At 36.1% G+C, this 21,318-nt stretch overlaps 5 protein-coding genes across 5 annotated transcripts; 2 read left to right on the top strand and 3 right to left on the bottom strand.

Annotated features, from left to right (window-relative positions):
• The first annotated feature begins 31 nt into the window (after positions 1 to 31).
• Positions 32 to 2,047, top strand: LOC111462862 (U-box domain-containing protein 4-like). The gene is made up of 2 exons (XM_023106647.1): positions 32 to 1,262; positions 1,761 to 2,047. Exons 1-2 carry the CDS (start codon positions 282 to 284, stop codon positions 1,836 to 1,838), a joined length of 1,059 nt encoding a protein of 352 aa, XP_022962415.1. The 5' UTR covers positions 32 to 281; the 3' UTR covers positions 1,839 to 2,047.
• Positions 2,048 to 6,015: 3,968 nt separating this feature from the next.
• Positions 6,016 to 7,440, bottom strand: LOC111462766 (strigolactone esterase RMS3). Its single transcript, XM_023106495.1, has 2 exons — positions 6,926 to 7,440; positions 6,016 to 6,849 (listed from the first exon to the last, which is right to left on the bottom strand). Exons 1-2 carry the CDS (start codon positions 7,297 to 7,299, stop codon positions 6,420 to 6,422), a joined length of 804 nt encoding a protein of 267 aa, XP_022962263.1. The 5' UTR covers positions 7,300 to 7,440; the 3' UTR covers positions 6,016 to 6,419.
• A 3,619-nt stretch (positions 7,441 to 11,059) lies between these two features.
• On the bottom strand, positions 11,060 to 12,732 carry LOC111462794 (transcription factor bHLH54-like). The gene is made up of 4 exons (XM_023106535.1): positions 12,137 to 12,732; positions 11,732 to 11,971; positions 11,502 to 11,633; positions 11,060 to 11,422 (listed from the first exon to the last, which is right to left on the bottom strand). Exons 1-4 carry the CDS (start codon positions 12,701 to 12,703, stop codon positions 11,324 to 11,326), a joined length of 1,038 nt encoding a protein of 345 aa, XP_022962303.1. The 5' UTR covers positions 12,704 to 12,732; the 3' UTR covers positions 11,060 to 11,323.
• Positions 12,733 to 16,943: 4,211 nt separating this feature from the next.
• LOC111462811 (adenine phosphoribosyltransferase 1-like) lies at positions 16,944 to 19,918 on the bottom strand. The gene is made up of 7 exons (XM_023106565.1): positions 19,679 to 19,918; positions 19,285 to 19,392; positions 18,988 to 19,098; positions 18,802 to 18,894; positions 17,978 to 18,127; positions 17,535 to 17,593; positions 16,944 to 17,358 (listed from the first exon to the last, which is right to left on the bottom strand). Exons 1-7 carry the CDS (start codon positions 19,869 to 19,871, stop codon positions 17,302 to 17,304), a joined length of 771 nt encoding a protein of 256 aa, XP_022962333.1. The 5' UTR covers positions 19,872 to 19,918; the 3' UTR covers positions 16,944 to 17,301.
• Positions 19,919 to 20,141: 223 nt separating this feature from the next.
• LOC111462812 (zinc finger protein ZAT10-like) lies at positions 20,142 to 21,197 on the top strand. The gene has a single exon (XM_023106566.1). The coding sequence runs from the start codon at positions 20,301 to 20,303 to the stop codon at positions 21,030 to 21,032; it is 732 nt and encodes a 243-aa protein (XP_022962334.1). The 5' UTR covers positions 20,142 to 20,300; the 3' UTR covers positions 21,033 to 21,197.
• Positions 21,198 to 21,318: the final 121 nt, after the last annotated feature.

Genomic DNA, 21,318 nt, shown 5'->3' on the forward strand with positions numbered 1-21,318 from the left:
TATAAAACCCCCCCCCCCCCCCCCCCAGCCCTCTGAGACCTCCGAGTTCCAGACTCGCCCATAACTCAGCCATCCAGTCTCCTCTTTCTCTTGGCTCGAACAACTCAAACCGCCAACTCTCCATCATCATTATTCCTTATTGGATATTGGAATTTCAGGATTTCTTCCTATTTCTTTCTCTTTTTGAGTTTCTTTTTAATTTCCGGTTCATATCTTGCCCTGGGTATCTTCTTTTCCTTTTATGTGTTGAGACAGGCAGGGGGTTTTGTTCAATTCTGGAGATGGGGACGGAGAATCCCGTCAATTTTTCTTACATGGGGCGGAGCTTTGATGATCTCACCAACGGCGATAGTTCTGGGGCTTTTAGCGACTGTAACAGCGATAGATCCGGGGAGTTCCCGATGGCGTCGTCCCAGAGTCGCCGCCTTTTGATTTCTTGTGCTTCTGATAACTCCGACGAGCTAATTCAGCAGCTGGTATTGGACCTCGAGTCCTGTTCGATTGACGAGCAGAAACAGGCGGCCATGGAGATCAGACTCCTCGCCAAGAACAAACCCGAGAATCGATTAAGGATCGCGAAAGCCGGTGCAGTGAGGCCGTTGATTTCGCTGATATCGTGTACGGATCCTCAGCTTCAAGAGTACGGCGTGACGGCGATTTTGAATCTGTCGCTGAACGACGAGAACAAGGAGCTGATAGCGGCGTCTGGTGCGATTAAGCCTCTGGTTAGAGCTCTCATGTCCGGAACTTCAACGGCGAAGGAGAACGCCGCTTGTGCTTTACTGCGGCTTTCGCAAATGGAAGAGAACAAGATAGCAATCGGACGGTCAGGAGCGATTCCACTTCTGGTGAATCTATTGGGCAACGGTGGCTTTCGCGGAAAGAAGGATGCATCGACGGCTCTGTATTCGCTGTGCTCGGTTAAGGAGAACAAAATCAGAGCGGTGAAAGCGGGAATCATGAGGCCGCTAGTGGAATTGATGGCCGATTTCGGGTCAAACATGGTGGACAAGTCAGCGTTCGTGTTGAGCGTGTTGGTATCGATGTCGGAGGCAAGAACGGCTCTGGTAGACGAGGGCGGAATCCCAGTACTGGTGGAATTAGTGGAGGACGGAACGCAGCGGCAGAAGGAGATCGCGGCGGTGATTTTGCTGCAGATTTGCGAGGAAAGTGTCCTTTACCGTACAATGGTAGCTCGTGAAGGAGCAATTCCACCGCTAGTCGCCTTGTCACAGTCTGGCACGAATCGCGCCAAGCAAAAGGTACGGATTCCCGGCCGAAACCTCCGTCTGTTATTCTCATGCCGGCCAATTGGCACAACTGACATGGCATTTCAATTTTCTTTTTCCTAATTTAAAAAAGAAACAATGGGTTCTAAGCCAAAGAAAAAAATAAATGGGATTTGGTTTTTGAGGTGGAAGAGAACGCTGTTCGGCCACGTCAGTCTGCTTCCCAGCTCTATTTTTTTATTTATAAAAAAAATATTAATTTTATTTTTTAAAAAGTAAATAAACAAAGACATTAAAAATGTGAGTGATTATTGGTTGGGTGCCTCCGTTTTAAACTCAAATTTATAGTGTCGTATCCAACTTTTAAAAACGTCAATTTTATTAGTGTTCATTCATATTCAATATTTTCATATCCCATCACCCAGAGTTAGTGCAAAATGTTAATGCGTAGACTTGATTATATGAATATGAATGGAATTGAATTTGTGAATTGAAAGAATTGGTTATTTTTGTTGGTGAAATTGGGAACAGGCGGAGAAACTGATAGAGCTGCTACGGCAACCGAGATCCGGCAACTACGCTGCCACCACCTCAAATGTGTGTGTCTAATTTTTGTTCCAGCCACGTGGACGATGCAACCCCCCACACAACAAGACATCTCAATTACCCCCAACACACAAAAACCAAAAACCAAAAAAAGAAAGGGAAAGAGATGAGTGGAGAGAGGTTTTTGTTTGTAAATATATATATATATATTTTCCAACCTTTTCTTTTCTTTAATGTTCGTGTTGTGATATATTGATCCGAGTTTTGAGCTACTTTCTTTTTTCTTAATAATTTGAAAGCTTTATTTTATAATACGTGTAAATGGAATAAAGAAAGGGCAACCCACCCACAAGCCTAATATTCCATCTCTTTCTTTCCTTTGAAATCTGAATAAAGGAAGAAGAAAAGAGGCAAACCCAAGTTTTTGTTTTTTATTTTTTATTTTTTATTTTTTAAAAAGATGGCTGTATCGGTGGTGGGGCATTCTTATTTTATTCGCTTTTATAAAATAATAAAAATAAAAATAATAGAGTCCACGGGTATACCGTGCTTCGGGTGCAAAGATATAGGTTATTTAAAGACAACCCGGTTGGATGTATTTTGATTATGCATATGCATATATTAAAAAAAATAGGAAAAATGAAAGTAAATGTTTTAAGGATTTAATTGGTACGAGTGAAATAGAACAAGAACAGTAACCGACAAGTAGGTGTAGCATTTAGAGGCAGAGGTATTGTATTGATGAATGATGATTGAATCGGAGGAGAAAAGGAGAATGGTAATGGCGACGTGTCGTATAATGAGTGAGTGGACATCCTTGGGTCAATACAATACAGAGACCAACATGTCGTCATCGAGGACCCCAACCTTGACGGCTGATGACCTACTTTTACCTTACCGTTTCAATTTAGCGTCCAATTTTTTTTATTATTACAAAATGGATCATGAAAGCGTTACATAATAATTAAATATTATTAATGCATAAACTAATTACACAATAATTTTGGCAGAACTCACAAATTTTAACAAAATGTAGCTCTAGTATCGTTTTTTTTCTTAAAAACATTATCAATTTTATACCATATGATAAGATATGTTTATTTTATAAGGAAAATTATTGAAGAATGAATGTAAATTGTTAGCTATATCCTCCACATGGGGCACATGTGTGGTGTGCCTCATGAACCAAACATGGGAAGCCTCCTCATCATAATGTCCCTTACTTTATTTTCCCTCTCTCTCAGCCAAATTGAAAAATCTATTTAATTATTGCGCCTATTTTGGTTCATTCAAACAACCAAGTTTGGCGCCCCGGGCACCGGTGCACGTGTGAATCAGTGATTGGGTCAAAATTTGTGTTTACATCAAATCAAATCAAACCAAACCAAACAAAGTTCCTACAATTGGTAAATAAGCATAGGATCCAATGACTTGAAATGGAAATTTTTTGAATGGCTTGGAGAGGAATTCAATTATTATGAGAAACAAATTTAGCCCTACACGATTTAAAATATATATTATTATCTAGAAATTGGATGGCAAAAAATAAAGTGAAAAATAAGTAGAATAAACTAGTAGGCCACTTAATTAATCGTAAATAAATTATAAGCCCACTTGATTTGAAGCACATTGGTAGAGCTTTCCTTTCACATACTTTGGAAAAGTAAATAAAAAATGTGTAGAATATTAGGACTTTAGGTCCAAACACATTGAGCGGTTGAATTCTACCATTTCTTTGGGTCTTTTCAACCATTTGACACTTCCAACTCCACTCCACCATTCCCAAAAAATTTACATATTTTAACCTTAATTACATTCTTTTTTTTTAACCCATATCTCAATAGAGATTTGAATTCTCATTTTTTTTTTCACCCAATAAAATATATATTACAGAATTTATGCATATCCAACCTAATCAGATTTTTTTTTTTTTTTATGTCTCCAACATTTAAATATTTTGTTCAAGTAACTAATTTTTGTATTAAAAAAAAAAAAAGAAGAAGAAGAAGAAGAGGGAAAGGAGCCATTATAGTTCTTGTTGTCCATTAATTTGTTTTTTAATCATTTAATAAAAAGTTTAAATACAATACATGTAAATATAAAAGACTGGCAACAAAGACTAGGATTAGGATGTGTATGTCTCAGTCAATGTTATTATTTGGTCACCCTATCTATCTATGCCATAGGTACTAAGTCAACCCTTTTTTAGGAATAATGGACCATGGACCATTCATACATCTTTACAATATTACGATGATATTAAGCTCTCATGACTTTATTTTTGTTTCATCCAAACAGCCTTTTACCAATATTTAAAAGTTCGTTTAATACTTCAAGTTAGATTATTTGAAGAGAGATTTGTAGCTCGAGTTTGAAGGCCTTTTATAGCCTCCATCATAACAAAACTTGCAAAAGATTGGACATAGTCTCGAGACCGAAGTGAACCCATATAAATTTTGTGTCATTCTATTTTTTTCCCCTCTTTTTTGTTATTTGTTATTATTATTATTATTATTATTTTGTTATTAATTTCTAACATGTGAAATTCCAGTGAGATATACTCAATTAACAATTCACATCTTCTTCTATCTTGAACAACCATTTAAAAAAAAAAAAAAAAAAACTCATATTTAGAAATAAAGGAATTTAATGACCTTTTAGGTAGTTTGGTCAATATCCTTTGTTCATGAGAGCCTTGTTCTGGTTGAACCAAAAATCTCCCTAATTTTGAGCATAAATTTTTGTGACTTTATTTTAAATTTTTTCAAAGGTACGATGTGAATACGAATAGAGATAGTGTTTATTATTTATAAATTAATGATCATACAAATTTAGTCCTCTCAATAGAGTAAAAGTAGATAAATAAATAAAGAGAATAATTATCTTCCCATCCTAAAAGTAAATCGGCTGAAAACTTAGTAATGTGTGGAGTCCATCTAATGGAAAAACAAGAGCCCAATGGTTATGGCCGATGGGGGAAGGGAGGATTTGAGCGAGTCAAATGTGTGGACGCGCCTTTCTTCTTTATAATTTGTTTCTATTTTTGTGCAAGTTTTAAAAAAATGGACAAAAATCACTTTATTCAATAAAATAATACACAATAAAAGAGGACAATGAAATATGAATGGGTTGGGAAGCAGTCAAATGAAAATAGCCATCAGAGTTGACCATTCCCAACTCTACATACTCATCACTCATTCCACCATCCTTTTTCAAAGCTCTCAAGTCAATATCCTATATTATCGGACTTCTAAAATTATGCTTTTTTTGTTCTTCTTAATTTTTATACAATAATTTTCATTTTTCTTCAAATAACATTCTTAGTTAATTTTTTAAACAATATCTTCAAAAATTAACATGAATTTTGAAAACCTGTTTATAAGTTTAATTTTAAAAAATCAAATTGTATTAAAAAACTAGACCTTTACCTTTTTAGTATTTTTGAAGTGGAATTTGTTGGGGTTATTAGTTGATTTATAGAAAATGTTTTAATTTAATTTTGATATATTTGAATCACCCCATAATTGAATTGAAGGTTTATTTTCATAAATTTGACATTTTTAACTATATAATTATTAATTTGGTTGTCTCCATCCCTACATGAGGGTAATTTGTTGTATTCGAACAATTATTGATGATATGGGCTGGAGTGGGGTTCGTCAGCCTACTTTTTGCGGGCTATAGGCCCAACTACTTATGGTCCATAAAGTTCACGAGCCGAAGGCGGGGCAGCAGGATTAACAGAATATTGGGCCGAGCCGATGAGGGTGATGGGTTAGGTTGGATTAAATGACCTAGGGTGGCTCAAGTTGTAAGCAACTCATTGTTAAAAAAATATAATTTGAAGGTTACTTCTTTTAAATATCCTTATAAGGATGACGACAAACTAGTAGTACAAAAGAATTGAACGAAGGGGTTTGGTTCGATTAGTAAGGAAATTTGAGTTATTCATACACATGTGCAGGCTCGTGCACCGACACTCGTGCACATGGCATTACCAACAACAGTTTCTTCATCTCTCACGCTTTCGAACTTAATCCTCCTTCCATTTCATCATAGATTTCTCCATTTATATAAATTCTATTTTCATCAATAATTTAAGGGTAAGGGTTCAATGAATACAAACATAACTTATTTTAATTTAAAATGTTTTAGAAATGAATAATGTCGCTTTCAAATATTTAAATAAGAAAGTAGCGGCCAATATTGGAGATTAAAAATCCCTACTCATTTGGTGGCATTAAAAGTAAAAAAATGAAAATCATCCCGAATTTATTTCTTAGCGTAAGGGTAAAAAAAAAAAAAGGTTAAAGAAAACAGCAAAGAAGAAAATGTAAAAGAAGTAAAGATATGGGGTGGGACGATAGGATACATGATCACGTGGAGTTGACGTGGAGAATTCTTATCCTTTTACATATGGAAAGACTAACTAGCTTCCACATATTTATTCGCCCACGTGTCTCATTATGGACCACTCGATTTCTTCCATTTCCAGCGACTGATCGTCCATCAAACTTGGCGGAAGGGTATAATTGTCAAATACAACCACCACACCCACGCCACCGAAACCCCCAGAAAGGAAATTTAAATTCTTTTATATAATTAAATCCGTGTAATGGCGGTGGGGCCAGTCAGAGAAGAGATTCACCGAGCAAGGGCACGCCGGAGTTTGCGGACGAGTAGCTGAGGGGCACTGAGATGGGGCAGGTGGCCTTCGGTGTCCAGCATCTCCACGGTGTTCCGGCCGCCGAGGTGGTCTCTCAGGTAGATGGCAACGGAGGCTGGAACGGACACGTCTTGGGCGGTTTGAAGTATGCAACAGGGGACTTTGACGAGGCCGAGGACTCCCCGGAGATCGCTGCTGAAGATGACCTTGGAGACGAAGAGGGAAATGTCAGGCCTCATGTTGAAGAGCGTTCGGCTGAATTCCTGGACGGCGGCGGGAACATCGGCACCGACAGCGAGAGGGGCGAAGCCGTTGACCCAGGCTTGGTAATTGGCCTTCATTGCGGCGAAGACCCGGTCAATCTCGCTCTGCTCGAACCCACCATGGTAGTCGCCGTCGTTGAGGAACCTGAAAGAAAGGAAAGAGAATTAAGAAGAGGGGAAAACAGAGTTTGAAAACAGAGTGGAGTGTGGAAGTAGTAGACCTTGGGGAGGCGCCGATTAGGACGAGCTTAGTGAAGAGTTCAGGGCGGCGGATGGAAGCGAGGATGCCGACCATGGCGGAGACGGAGTGGCCGACGAAGGCGCAACGTTGGACTTCGAGGGAATCGAGGATGAAGATGAGATCGTCGACGAAGGCGTCGAGGGTGGTGTAGCGGGAGAAATCAAAGTGGTCGGGGTTGACGCTGCCGGCGCAGACAAGGTCGTAGAGGATGACACGGTAGTAGGGAGTGAAGGAGGGGTAAACCAGCTGCCAAGCGGACTGATCGGTGCCGAATCCATGGGCCAGGACGAGGACGCGGTCGCCGGTGCCCAGGACACGGACATTGAGGGCATCCAGACGGGCGTTGTTAACCATGGATGATTTTGGATTCCTTTGCTGCTCACTAATTGTGTTACTCTGATTCGCGGTCTCACAAAATAAAAAAACAAAATAAATGGCTTTGAAGTCCTTTTCTGGTTCTGGGTATTGTGGTGGGGGCTTCAACTTCACGCCTTCTTCTTTCTTTTACTTCCCTCCTTTTGTGTATCTACTTCTTATTTATAGGGGTTTCAAAATATTTCCCCTTTATTTTTTCAATTTTCTTCTTCTTTCAATTATAATATAATTTTCTCTAAAATAAAATAAATAAAAACAAAACAACTAGTACATTAAATTTTACATCTTTACTACAAAAAATGGAGGCAAGGCCTCTTAAAGCTCTTAATTAAGAGGCACAGCACTCCAATAATGGATCCTTTTGTAAGTTTAAGGACAAATCATACATTATTTAATAGTTTCACTTTTGAGATATAGCTGAATTAGGATATCACTATTGGCATGAATACAAACACAATATTCCTTCGAAACTAAGCGACTAAGACCGATTATGTCTATTCTACTCTTTTTATTTTTTAATTTTTATTTCACTCATTTTTAGTGATGTGAGTTAATTTTCTATTAATTATTATTATTTTATCATAAATAGTTTCACATTAGGCTTTTAATTTCTATAATTGTACGATTTGTTTAACAAAAAAAATTAATTAGAGTGGGAATCGATGGTATTTGAGAAGGGCTTTGTGCATGATTTTACTTTTTCACCTCTTGCCCAAATGGAAAAAGAAAAATAATTAAAAAGAAAGAAAAAGAAAAAGGAAAAGAAAAAAATGAATGACTTCCTTCCATATTGGCTGTCATTTTCTTTGATGGTGGAGGGCGGTTACATTAGCTTTGCCCCTTTCTTATTTCTCTAATTCCAATTTTGAAATCAATTCTTTTCTTTCTAAATTCAATTTTAAAAATGGATCTTATCTTATTATTTATGGTCATCAAGAGATAGAGTTGACTAATCTTCAAGCATGCCATCCGACAATTTATGGGACCACCTTTGCTTAAATTATCAATAATTTGGAGTCTATAGTACATGTGGAAATGTTTTTTTTAGTTAATTAATTTATAATAAGAATCTATCTCAATTTGATATTTAAAAAAATAGGTAATAATTTAGATTAATAGTTAAAAATAATTTCAATGCAAGAAAGTTATGATTTAACGTGAAAGAAATGAATTGTCATGGAATTTTTTTTTTAAAAATAATAATAATTAGGGAAAACAAATTTTTCCAAGGAGTCCAAGATGCAAAATAATTTTAATTAATCGAACTTAAAAAAAATCAATTAAATTTCATCAGCATTAGAATACACAATTTGCTCAAAACCTTAAAACAAATAATCTTAAATATATCTAGGTTTTGGAATTTAATCATGTAGCCTTAAATAGAATAATCCTAGTAAAAAAGTAGCTAGTTTTTTTTTTTTTTCTTCTTGTTTTATTAGCTTGCATTCGAGTCCTATTTTGACGACGACTCTTGAAGTGGTAGACGAGAGGGAAGAAAGGATTCGAAGAACATTATAATTTATGTGTTGACGATTAAAAGGTTCTTTTCATATAGCGGCCACGACGACATTCTCACTATCATAGATGCAACGAAAGGTTACATTACAAATTTAGGCATCAAACTCGTAAACTTTGACTTGTGTGTCTAATATGCTACTGAATTTTAAAAATATGTTTAAAAAAAAAAAATAGAGATGATCAGAGGGAGTTGTGGATAAGACACAGTGAATGGGATCGCACTTGAAAGATGGTGATGGGTATGTGTGTTATGATGAGGCTTGGTTAGTAGTGACAACCAAAACAACTCAGGTACAGAGGAGCAAGATGGAATCTTGATCTGCCAACGTTAATGGGGGATTTGAAAGGCCCACACAGTGAGGGGAATCTGATTCAATGGAGCCTTTGTTCATCCCTGAAAGCTAAAGAGGAAAAGAAATTTATACTTTCTTTTTGTTTCTTGTTTCCGCATCCAAACTCTTTGTTTCCAATTAAGTTTAATTGAAATTAAGTTGCAAAAAGAAGAAACCCAATCATTTTCTAAAACAACTTTCAAAAAAGGAATTTTGAAAAAGAGGGCATCAACATCTTGGGCAGTGTGTTGGAAGATAAAATTGAAACTAAGACCAGCAGTATGTTGTAGATAAGATCCCTACCTTTTGGCTTCAACTTACCCACACATCATTGTTGCTCACCCCCAACATTAATCATTTTCATCTATTGTTCACATATATTCTTCAAACTTGGACACTCCAAAGATTCTACCAAACCCACCTTCATTTCAAACTCATTACTTCTATTAACTCTATTTATATTTCATTTTTTTAAAAAAAGAGTGTAAATTGGGAACACATATATGGTCTCTCTTGGTAGCTGAGATGGCGACTTTTTTTTTTTTAAGAAAGACAAAATTCATTCTCGTGGTATGTCTACGTTTATCGTGATAGAGGATGTGATGTCCTCGGTCAAGTATAGACACGAGCACTAGCTTGGTGAGCATGCAAGGTAAGGTGTGTATAGTGTAAGTTAGGTTGATGACTCCAAAACTTGTGAGTGAGTGAGTTTAGGGTTTTGCATTAAAGTTGAAAAGGAGAAATGGGAAGAGAATGAGTTTAGGGTTTTGCATTAAAGTTGAAAAGGAGAAATGGGAAGAGAATGAGTTTAGGGTTTTGCATTAAAGTTGAAAAGGAGAAATGGGAAGAGAAAAAGAAGAGAGTTGAAGATAAGGCCATGAGAGACAGAAACAATGAGAGTGAAAGTGATGTTATTGGGTTGGGGGTGGCAGTGGTGGTTGGCGCCTTCGAGCGTTCTAGGAATGCTTTTAGGGTACGACCGTACGTGGCTCAAAGGCTTATGGATAAGTGTCCCGTTTGGACTCCATCCGCCACATACTTAATAACCTTCTTTTAACCTTACTCCCCACTACACTCACGCTTTACATACTTAATAAAGATGTCATGTTTTACATATTTAATAATTAAAAAGATATGGACTACATAAAGTAAAAAATGATGGATAAGGAGTAGAAGAGAAAGTGTAATTGATTAATGGAATGTAAATGGTGAGAGCATGAAGGAAAAATGGAATAGGATGATTGCTCTAAAGATTACTTTTGTTGGACATAATAATTTCTCACCATAACATTGATTCATGCATGTATATCATACAATCCATTTCAATCAATTTTTGTTCAACTTTTTGCTACAACTTCACCCATATATTTAAATTCATTGACTTAAAAAAATTTGGTCAAGAATTTATTTTTAAATATTAATTTTTTTTTATAGGGTCCTAAATCTTTTTAATCTTTTGAACTAATATAGGCCCAATTTGCGATAGTGAACTAAGAAAAAAATAAAAAGAAAAGAAATAACATAGTTTATTAGAGAGATTTAATACTATGGATGAATATAATATAAAAATAAAAGTGAGATTTATATTGGTGGAAAAAAAGAATATAATATAAATTGAATATAGAGTAGAAAAAATGATGGGGCTTTTTCGATAAAGTTTAGGGAAGGGAAAAGAAATTGGAATGTCCACCATATAAATTAATGTAATCATAAGTTGAAGTTAGTAGCAGTAGTGCATAAAGTTGTTCCTTCTCACTTCTACTCATCTCTCGCCTCCCTTTTTAATTATTATTTTCTAAGAAAAGGCAAAAGGTTGCCTTTAAAAAAAAATATATATATATATATTATATGTGAATTGAAAAAAGGGATGCGATAAGATATTGGGGCCGACTAGACGCATGCATTGAGAGGTCAAAATTCCACACTTCTGCTGCCCTTCCAATCATTAATCCCGACATCGTTTTACCCAATCACGGTTGTTGGGCTGGATTTACTTAGTGGGCTGGATTTACTTATTGGGCTGGATCACTATTGGGCTGCATTACTTTGTAGTGGGCTCCAAAGCCTCTAAATAATCTAAATCTTGAATTTAATCAAATTTATATGGTGTTAATTGCACATTACAAGGGTAAAGATGGAAACAAATATGTCTCTCAAGGTGATCCAAATGGAGAGAGCTTCTGGTGAAGCCCAAGGTCCAATCCATTGTATGCCAAAGGAGCAAACATCCACAGCTCATCTGAGCTCAATAACTGCATAAAATGAAACAATGGCATTTTACTAAATTTGTTCCTTATTGTTATTTTGGAAATGTTGGGTTTGTTTGTTTACCTTGATTTGGAGCTGCAAAAACTTGACGTAATGAACAGCTTCTTCAAGCATGGTACTGATATCAACCTTGGTTCCATTGGGAACAAGTTTCTGTAACATTCTTAGTCGCTCGTTGATTCTCTCCCTTCGTTTCTGCAACAAAATTCAATAATCTCTCACTAATTTGATCGCACAGAGGAAGAATGTATGAACACTAAGGGTATAAATAAGTTAAGGAAGAAGATGCATACTCTAGCGTAGAGGCTTTGGGGATCTGTGGCCGACCCTCTGCTTGCTCTGCCCTTCCTGGTCAAGCCGCCGTCGGAGGTGGCGCCTTGGCCCTCCTGTGAACCATTTTCTTCCTGATCGGAACTGTAACTAATGGAGCACTGCCCTTCTGATGCTCCACCCGCATTGCCTTCTTCTTCCACACTCTTCCCTTTTCTCTTCTCATTTTTCTTTCTTTCCTCTGTTTTCTTCTTCTTCTGCCCCTGAAAATTTACCCAATCTATTAACTTTTCGAATGGAAGTCGGAGGTTAATCTTGTAAGTTCAGGTTTGATTTACCAGTTCCTTTCCAAATTAGTCAACTACATGGATTCAGTCCATTTTGTGTATCATTTAAACTTTTAAGACGTTAGGGGAACGAGGGCTTACATCTGCTGAAACCCGAGTTTTCTTGTTCTGATTATCAGAAATATCTTCGTTATTGACTTTCCTTTTCAGTGCCATTGGTTCCTTCGCGGCACCAGTGGAATCTACGAGCTGCGATGGCGGCGGCAGTGCTGGGTAGTTACCTTGTACTACATTAATCTCGACGAATCTCTCAGTGCTAGAGTCTTCACCGGCGGCGGCGGTGTCGAGAGCCTTATCCACTTCCTCGATTAAAACATCAGAAAAACACGAGGACCCAAGATTCCCCTCGTCAATTGGCGTAAAGAAATCAGTAGAGTTGGGAAACAAAAAGGCAGCATGGGAATTATCAGTAGTAATGCAGCTACTGCAGCTCCTCGTGTCCTGTTTGACGCAATAACTCTGCAAATTGGGAACAAAAGCGTCCAATGAATAGAACCAGCTGCTGCCGCCATTGTTGGGCAATTGAAGCTCAGTGGAAGGACTGGAATGATTCGCGATCGGAATATGGGACTGATCTACCTCCTCCGATGAGAACATGGCGGCGAAAGACTCCCATTCCCCATCAGAAAAACCTCCCAAAGCCTCCATTTTTGTGGGGGGATTTAAAAGTTGTTGTCTTTTTGGGGGACGCTTGAAATTGAAGGAGCATTAAGATGAATGGGATATTTATACCCAACGCTGTGATGGCAATGTGATAACATAATTTGAGTTGCAGGGAATTTGTGTTAACGATTGATTAAGCTTAATTTGTCTTAAAATATAATTTTATGATGGATTGAAGAAGAGTCCACTGTGGGACCCAGAGAAAGCAGACTCCAACTCAGAGATGGGGCCAAGGTTCATGCAATAATTAGGTTTTATAATTGTTAAAGTACCGATCAATTTTCTTTTAAAATTATAGTCCTTAATTAGCATGATAAAAAATTATTGTCATTATATCATTAGCATACAACTGAATACTTTACAAGTACATGAGGTTTCAATCCTTCGTCTATATAAACATATTTCCATGACTTAATTAACTAACCAAATATAATTAAATTTTAGATGTTTATTGAGTTATATATAAAAGATTAATGAAAAAAATAAAATACTTAAGGATTGGCTGCTTCCTTTTTAAATATATTTTGTTTTGTTTCGATTATAGTTTTCATTTTAATAAAATATAATTTAAAATTATATATATTTTTTCAATAGATATAAAAAATATAATAATTATCGTGTAATATCCTCTTCATAAGATTATAATTTTTTTTAACCCAATGAAGTTGGAACATTATTATTAGTCCTGAGGATATCTTTGCTAGGATCATTAATATTATTAATTAATATCGTGTTATGATTTAATATATATACGTGTATGGAAGTCTTTAAATTTAATCTTTCATGAAGTATTTATTTGTTATCAACAACAATTCAATATCTTTGATGGAAATTTTATGGAGATGATGGAAATTTTATGAAGATGAAAATAAGAAGGTTCTTTAATCTCGTCCTATGTTTGATATGTGAATATGTATATCTATAATATACATATTTAAGATACAATTCAACTAACATACATATAAACATTCACTGAATTGCTAATACTTAAAAACAAGTTAAAAAGAGGAGGGGTTTGGTTGTTTGAAAAGCATGGTTTGGGAGAAGGGTTAGACTTGTGATTTATAATCTAAAAATGTAAGAACGTGGGGTACATTGGATTTTAATAACAACAAAACAAATGTGGATTAAATATTAAAAGGATGAATAATTGAATTTTAAAAAGAAAAAAAGAAAGAAAAAAAGGCCAGCCAGATCGTGGGGTTAGAGTCTGACATTCTTGTAAACTCGGACAAATAGCCGCCAAAATCGCTGTTTTGTCGACTTTTCTGTCTTATTTTCATGGCTCCCTGAGATGTCCATATTAATGAGTAATTGCCAAATTTTGCTATTAATTAACATAGAGAATTCAGCTAATTTATACATCTGTTATGTTACCGACATGATCTTATATCATAAATATATAGTGGTTGTTGTGGGCAGCGGGTCTGGATGTTTCATGTAGGCCCTCCAAATTTGACGGTAAGTAATGTAAATGGAAGGCGATGAAGGAAGGACATGTCCGTGATTCATAAGTGGGTACTCTTCTCCGCCGCACATTCCGCCGCGTCAGCCGGCCCACTCGTTTTGTTTTATCTTTCGAAATAGAGCCGCCCACTGCACGACCTTTCAAACCAAACCCACGCCTTCTAAATATTATTTTCTACCCAAAAATGTGAAATTAATTTGCATTTCAGACAAATAATGTCGGAATTTAAATTAAGAAGAATTATATCGACAAAAAAAAAAAAAAGATTCCGAATCGGACGATTCCTTTTGGCTGCCTGCACGATCATACGTTTGGGCCAACAAAAAAAAAAAAGATAAAAGAAATTATTCTTTTTCTTTTCTATTTTCTCGAATTTTCTACTCACCAAATACATTCTAAAATTTGTCTTTTTTAATAAGCGTACGTGGGCATGGCGTTTGAGATTATTCCACGTGTATTTATGGAATGGGAAACTGTCCATCGAAGACACGGCAATGTGTTGGAATTTCTGGGCCAACTGGGATTCTCATTCTTCAAATCAAACACTTCCACGTGTCCTTCCCCTCTGCCCCATTTATGCTAATTTTATATTCACGTGAAATTCATAATCGTTGCGAGGAAAATAAATATGCTATTTTTATATCATATCCATAATCTAAAAAATAGTTAAATTATTAACTATTTTTCACTATGGATTAAAGGTTTTTTTTTTTTTAAAATTTTATTAGTATTATAAATCCATTTATAATATAAAAATTCATTTAATAAGAAAATCGTACAAAGTCATTTTCTAACACAAAATCATACAAGTTGCTTAAGAATCAAGAATCAAATGATATAAGAGAACAAAATTTGGTATGAAAATTGATTTATAAAAGATATTTGGTTGGATAATGTAGATTTTATTTTATGTCGTTTTTGTTCCAAACAAACGTGGTTTTGTTTAATCCTCGTAGAACCAAGTCATAGTAAGATCCAATCAAACAATTCCAAATCTAATAGAATAGTACCCCATGCATATGCAACATTCCTATTATTTCTTTGAAAGAATTTTATTATAAAAATAATTCCAACTTAAATTATATTCTGCTTTAGTTTTTAGAAAAATTGAAAATGGTTCTCCTGTTATTTATATAACCAACAAATAATATCCGTATGGTTTGGAAGAATGATTTGAAGGTGCTATGTGTGCCATTTGTACCTATTTCATTGAGAATTAATACCATAATTCAACAAATAAGCCTAAAAAATCAATATGAAGATTTGATACACACATCTTTTAAGTTGTGGAAGTGTAATTTGCAACTATCTTTTCTTTATTATTATTTATTTACATTTCTAATTAGATTGGCTAAAATTTTATATTTGATAAGATACCCACATCCAATGATTTTCAAAATCATGGTTCCACTATATAATACAATCTTTTTATATCAAAATAAAAATAAATACAATCTTTTTATATCAAAATAAAAATAAGGATCATAATTAAATATTTAGAATGAGCTAGAATAAACATAATTTTTTCTTTAAAAATATTTATTTTTCTATAATCTCTAATTAAAAAAACCTCCCTAAATTCTATTTTCAATCAAATTATCTCAATTCATCTAGATAGTATAAAATATATTATTTATTAAAATATATATTGAAAGAGACAAAATAAGACAAAAATTTCTCCCCTCTCATTTAAATAGGATATTGATAAAATCAAAGCATCTCAATTAATTTATAATAGCATTATTCATGCACGCTTTCAACGTCCAACACATATTTCTTTGTTTTAAAAGTTGCAATGTCGTAATTTGCGTATTAAAAAAATTAGTTATCAATTAACGTCACCATATTTCAAATAATAACAATTATAATAATAATAATATCGCCGCCTGATTCATTAATTGGCATTTTAATGATGTTCAGTGTCTAAATTGTTAGAGACCGGACTAATCTACTATATAATTAATTGCTATATGTTTATTTTTTAAAAACAGAAATTAGGATAATTTATTTATATTAATGTCAAGTCGTCTCATGATCAATATATATATATTCTACTTTAAAAAAATGCGCACCTAAATTATTCCTTTTATGTTAATTAATGATTATTTTCCTTTTATGATAGAATGGCTCAGTTGTGCATGAAGCACGCCCAAGAAATTTATCGTTTTTTTTAAATGATTTTTTCGTTAATGGTAATTTATTTTCAAAAAATCTTCAAATACTTGAGATTTAGTTTTTAAAATAAGATTATAGGTGAGATTTAGTTTTTAAATAAATTGTTGTTAAAAAAAAAAACTGCAAAAATATGAGAATCTTAAAAAGAAAACTCATAGGTTTAGGGCATAAAATCTTATATATTCTGTCCACCTCAGCACCTTACTTAAATGGTCAAGCATTCATCAAATATTCTCGTCCACCTCATGAAAATTACAATATTCAAATTTCAAATTCATCTCTTTAATAAAATTGTACAATATTTTTAACCCTATTCCTCTCTATAAATAATAATAATAATAATAATAAAAAAAAAAAAAGTTGGAACATAAATAGGAATTACACTACATGATAAACTTTTTTAATATTCGTTGTGAAATAATTTAATTTAGAGATATTAGAGTCGATTGACGAAATACATCAAATACACAAAATGTTATAAATGATTTATGATAATAAATTTATAACTAAAGTTAGTTTTTTTTTTTTCTGCATAATTTAATAGAATAAACTAGGAGATTCAACTATATAATAGACTTATTATAAAAAGTAATGATGCATGAGGAGGCATTTTTATTTGATAAAAACTAATTAACTGCAAAATAAAGAAGTTTGTGCAGATAATCAAAATTAACATCGTCAACAGGCAGGCAGAAAGGAGACAGCACGACAATTAACAAACAACAAATACATAACAACCAGAATAATCAAAAGCTAATATTTTCTTTTTCTTCTTTTTGTTTTATCTCTTCAACTCTCAGATTAATACCATCCCTTTTATTTCTAGCAATACTCTCCACTTCAAAATTATGCAGTACTTGGAAACTTCAACTTCTAGCAGCAGTAAGATCTTGTAACGACCAATACCAAATGCGTTGTATTGCATAAGAAGGCTCTACGATCATGCCATCGCGTTAACTAGAACGAATAGAGGTTTGCCTCCCAATCGTTCTCGTCCCTGAGAAATTGCAAAAGAAAAAATGGCAGAAGTTCATTTCAAATTTTCAAGACTAGAGAAATGAGAATCATAATCACATCATAAACATCAAACTGGACAAAAGTCATGGGAAGATCTGGAACTAGTAGTCTAGTACAAGGTTTCTGATCTGTTCTCATAATTTTGCAAATGCATACCTTTAGTCCCTGCAGCTCGATCACACAAGCACACTCGACCACCTCAACGCCAACTCGCTCTGCCATAAGGAGTAAACAACCGATTAATATAACCAACACAAGATTGTGAAAATACAACACTCGTAAAGAAAAGTTAATAAGAGAAGGATCTCATCTACTGAGCAGCAATACAGGGCTGAGTCAACAAACAATTGTCATTTCTCAGTGACTACTCAGAAAATTTTGTTCAGAAACTGAACCAAAATTTCTATGACAATTAACCAGATTCAAAGAATAATCTGAGTCCTAGAACTGAGCAAGATTTGGAAATCACAGCCAAGATAGTGTCATTGTGCAAAAACCCGAGTAAAAACGAGACACTTCCAGCTGTGGCCAGTGCATGTTCAACTAAAAAGTAATAGAATCACTTGGAAGACGAAACGTTGGCTTTAAAAATGGCCTACCAAGTAGCCTTATTGCTGCACACAAGGTTCCCCCAGTTGCAATGAGATCATCTATCACAAGAGCACGTTCTCCAGCTTCAACAGCTCCTACGTGCATCTCAATTTTATCTGTTCCATACTCTAAAGAGTATTCTTCTGAAATGACTTCACCTGTGAAATCATGATTGAACGAATACATTTCAGATACAGAATCATGATTTTACTTTCGTTTGAGGATAAACTAATCATGGTAATCCAATACAATAGCCCAGAGTATACTAATATCCAGTTTATCCGTTTGATGACCATTTTGTTTTTCATCTTTCCAAAGAAAACATTTGAATTCCTAGTCAAATTCTTTACGATAGTTCATCTTTCCTAAGGAAATATTTAAGTTCATAGATAAGTTCCAAAAACACGTTTTCAAAAACTATTCTTATTGGTTTTCAAACCTTGGCTTGGATTATAGAAACATACATGGTAGAAAATAACAAAACAAAGGAACTCATGGGTGGGTGGAAGTAGTGTTTATATTCTTAATTTTCAGAAACCAAAAACCTAAAGACAGATGGTTATCAAACATAACCTAAGCTATCAAAATAGCAAAAAACCTTAGAACATTGACTAAAGCTTGAAGTTTCTGGCATCGAAAACGAGATTAACCATAGAAGACATGCAGATTGCTCACTTCTTAACCATCGGGTTATGGATAGCAAACATCAAATGTAATAGCATATGCACGAGAGTTTTTGTCAGATGCGGAACATTATGCTTGAATCTGTAGCTAAAACTATAAATAGATTCAGATGGGTACAAATAAAGGTGTGTCAAGCACAAAATTGTACCAGGCAACTTCTTGGGTTTTCTCATGGGAACAAATTTTGCACCGATAGCCAGAGCTATCGGAGGGCCAAAAATGAAGCCCCTCGCCTCAATTCCTGCAGAACAAAAAAGATGAATTGGTTCAAGTCATATCATAAAGTTACTTCCCCTCCTGACGTAAAAATGACCCTTTTGAAGCCAGAATTTACCAGCAACAACAGAAATATCCTTCCCTCTGTACCTCTCCACGAACAAATCAATAGTGTCCCTAAAGGCCTTTATATCAAGAAGCAACGTTGTGATATCCTGAAACAAAATCCCTACCAAAAGAGGAAGAGGGTGTTGTTTACGGAAAAAAATTAGAACAAAAACATCGTTTCAGCTAAAAACTTAGCACCAAACAAGACCCATCACATGCAAAGCCCAAATAAGCACAAAGAGAGCAAAGATGGATCTCTCAGCCTAGAAACGGCCATTTCGATTTTCAAATGAGAGGAGATTAGCACCTGGTTTAGGGAAATCTGGGATTACTCGAATGGCCTTGGCGATTTTGGCTATGCGTGGGTCTTGTTCATCGGTGGACGCCATTTCTTGATCCGGCACCGCCTTGCTCACTGCCAAACACCCGCCGGACACTCGATCAACACAATTTGACGGAGGTAAAATCAGAGCAAAAGAAAGGGGCAGCGGCCAATACGGAAAACATAGGTTTAATTTACTATTTATTTATACAAAAAGTTGGGGAACGAGCGTTTCACGACAGAGAATCCATTTGACCAAATTGCCCCACCGTTAAAAAATTCTTACCCCATTATTACCAAACTTTCCCCACAGAGGAGTTCAATTTTGACCTGCGTCATCGAATATTGATTAACACAAGAGATTGGGATCCCGAATTACCATTGCATCGCAGAGGCTTGAGCGAATATCGATGATGTGGAGAGCGAGTCAAATGTGTACGACACGACGAGAAAGCATCGCCCACGGCTGTTGACGGAGAAGCGATCAGCCGATGAGGAGTGAAGACCGCGGTGGTCCTATAGTGTGACGGCGAAATAGGAAGTGAGGAACTGAGATTGGAGGCTGCTTTCATCGCCGGTTGTGATCTGAGAAATCGAAACGTAAAAAGGATGAAAAAGAAAAATTGAGATACGGTTGTGGAAGCCGACGTATTCGTGTAGCGTCGTTTAAATTAATTAATTAATCAATAATTCTGGAGGGTACTTTGGTCCGATGAAAACCCACGTAAATTTGATTTGTTACTTAATCTTTTAATTCTTTTTAGCGAATGTTTTCGTAATGTAGTTGTAGTTTGGTATAAGAATGTGGTAATTTTGTATGTCCTGAACCCAAAGGCCAAACCTCCTCAGTCCTCGCGCAATTTCCTTCCTTGCTGTTCTCTCTATAAAATCCCCCACTCCCCTCTCTCTCTCTCTCTCATTTCAATTCCTCTGGACTCTGAGTCTGAATCTCAACCTTTTCAATTCAACCCTTCCCCTTCTGAATCCTTCATTCTTCAGCTATGCCACCCCAAGCTCTCAATTCCCCATTCCATTTCGATGACGTCCCCTTCCTGCACCCCCTCAAGCCCTGGGCCAAGCGCAAGCGTTCCCGCCGCCCACCTCTTCACGCTTCTCCTTCCGAAGAGGAGTATCTTGCTCTCTGTCTCATCATGCTCGCCCGCGGCGACCCCCGTTCCCTGCTTGAGCCTGCCGTCGCCACCAAGTCCGCCTTCAAGTGTCCTCTTCGCGACAAGGTCTTTTCCTCTTACCAGGCTCTGGGTGGTCACAAGACTAGCCACCGGAAACCGGCTGCTTGTGACGACCAGTGCATGTCGATCTCCGGTGCTACGTCCACCATCTCTAACTCTGGTGGAAGGGCACATGTCCGTAATGTTTGTCACAAGTCGCTCCCCACCGGCCAGGCCTTGGGTCGCCACAAGCGCTGCTACTACGAAGATGGTGCCGACGCCACTGCGAATCGCCAGAGCTACAACGGGATGACGTTGACATCGTCGGAGGAAGTAGGTTCGACCCACATCGTCAGCCATAGCCACCGAAACTTCGACCTGAACATCCCGGCGTTGCCGATTCTGTTGCCGAAGCCTTCCTTCCCTGGCGACGAGGAGGTGGAGAGTCCTCTGCCGATGAAGAAGCCTCGGTTTCTCTGGCTGCCGGAACCGGAGATCTCGCTGAATTTGGACGATCCTTTCCCGGATTGGGGAAGAGGGATTAGAATCAAAATTCAAAATTAGTTTCAGTTTTCTTTGTATAAAATTAATTTAGCCGATTCTTGGGGATGTAGAAAGAGGGATACAGAATATTCAATTAATTCTTTCCTTTTCTTCTTCTTTTCCCTCAAAGCCATTGTTTTTTATTTCAATTGGGAAAATTATATGCATGCCACACTCGTTCTTGAATCGTGCAAGTGGATACAGAATTGGCATCATGACAACCGCCAACCCCCGCATGTGGGTGGGTGGGCTAATTCATTGCAAGCCAAAAGATAACCCCACAACTCAAATTCGGCAAATTTATAAA

This window comes from Cucurbita moschata, unplaced genomic scaffold, assembly GCF_002738365.1.
Source record: "Cucurbita moschata cultivar Rifu unplaced genomic scaffold, Cmos_1.0 Cmo_Scf00027, whole genome shotgun sequence".
NCBI classification, from domain to species: Eukaryota; Viridiplantae; Streptophyta; class Magnoliopsida; order Cucurbitales; family Cucurbitaceae; genus Cucurbita; species Cucurbita moschata.

What these genes read in the sequence shown, in the direction of transcription:
- LOC111462862 (XM_023106647.1), top strand. Translation starts at nt 282, where the DNA reads ATGGGGACGGAGAATCCCGTCAATTTTTCTTACATGGGGCGGAGCTTT. An exon ending in CGAATCGCGCCAAGCAAAAG is followed by an intron (nt 1,263 to 1,760) that starts GTACGGATTCCC and finishes AATTGGGAACAG; the next exon opens with GCGGAGAAACTGATAGAGCT.
- LOC111462812 (XM_023106566.1), top strand. Translation starts at nt 20,301, where the DNA reads ATGCCACCCCAAGCTCTCAATTCCCCATTCCATTTCGATGACGTCCCC.
- LOC111462766 (XM_023106495.1), bottom strand. Translation starts at nt 7,299, where the DNA reads ATGGTTAACAACGCCCGTCTGGATGCCCTCAATGTCCGTGTCCTGGGC. An exon ending in CTAATCGGCGCCTCCCCAAG is followed by an intron (nt 6,850 to 6,925) that starts GTCTACTACTTC and finishes CCTTTCTTTCAG; the next exon opens with GTTCCTCAACGACGGCGACT.
- LOC111462811 (XM_023106565.1), bottom strand. Translation starts at nt 19,871, where the DNA reads ATGAAAGCAGCCTCCAATCTCAGTTCCTCACTTCCTATTTCGCCGTCA. An exon ending in CAAGCCTCTGCGATGCAATG is followed by an intron (nt 19,393 to 19,678) that starts GTAATTCGGGAT and finishes GGTGTTTGGCAG; the next exon opens with TGAGCAAGGCGGTGCCGGAT. An exon ending in TCGAGCTGCAGGGACTAAAG is followed by an intron (nt 17,359 to 17,534) that starts GTATGCATTTGC and finishes GCAATTTCTCAG; the next exon opens with GGACGAGAACGATTGGGAGG.
- LOC111462794 (XM_023106535.1), bottom strand. Translation starts at nt 12,703, where the DNA reads ATGGAGGCTTTGGGAGGTTTTTCTGATGGGGAATGGGAGTCTTTCGCC. An exon ending in AAACTCGGGTTTCAGCAGAT is followed by an intron (nt 11,972 to 12,136) that starts GTAAGCCCTCGT and finishes GTAAATTTTCAG; the next exon opens with GGGCAGAAGAAGAAGAAAAC. An exon ending in TTTTGCAGCTCCAAATCAAG is followed by an intron (nt 11,423 to 11,501) that starts GTAAACAAACAA and finishes CATTTTATGCAG; the next exon opens with TTATTGAGCTCAGATGAGCT.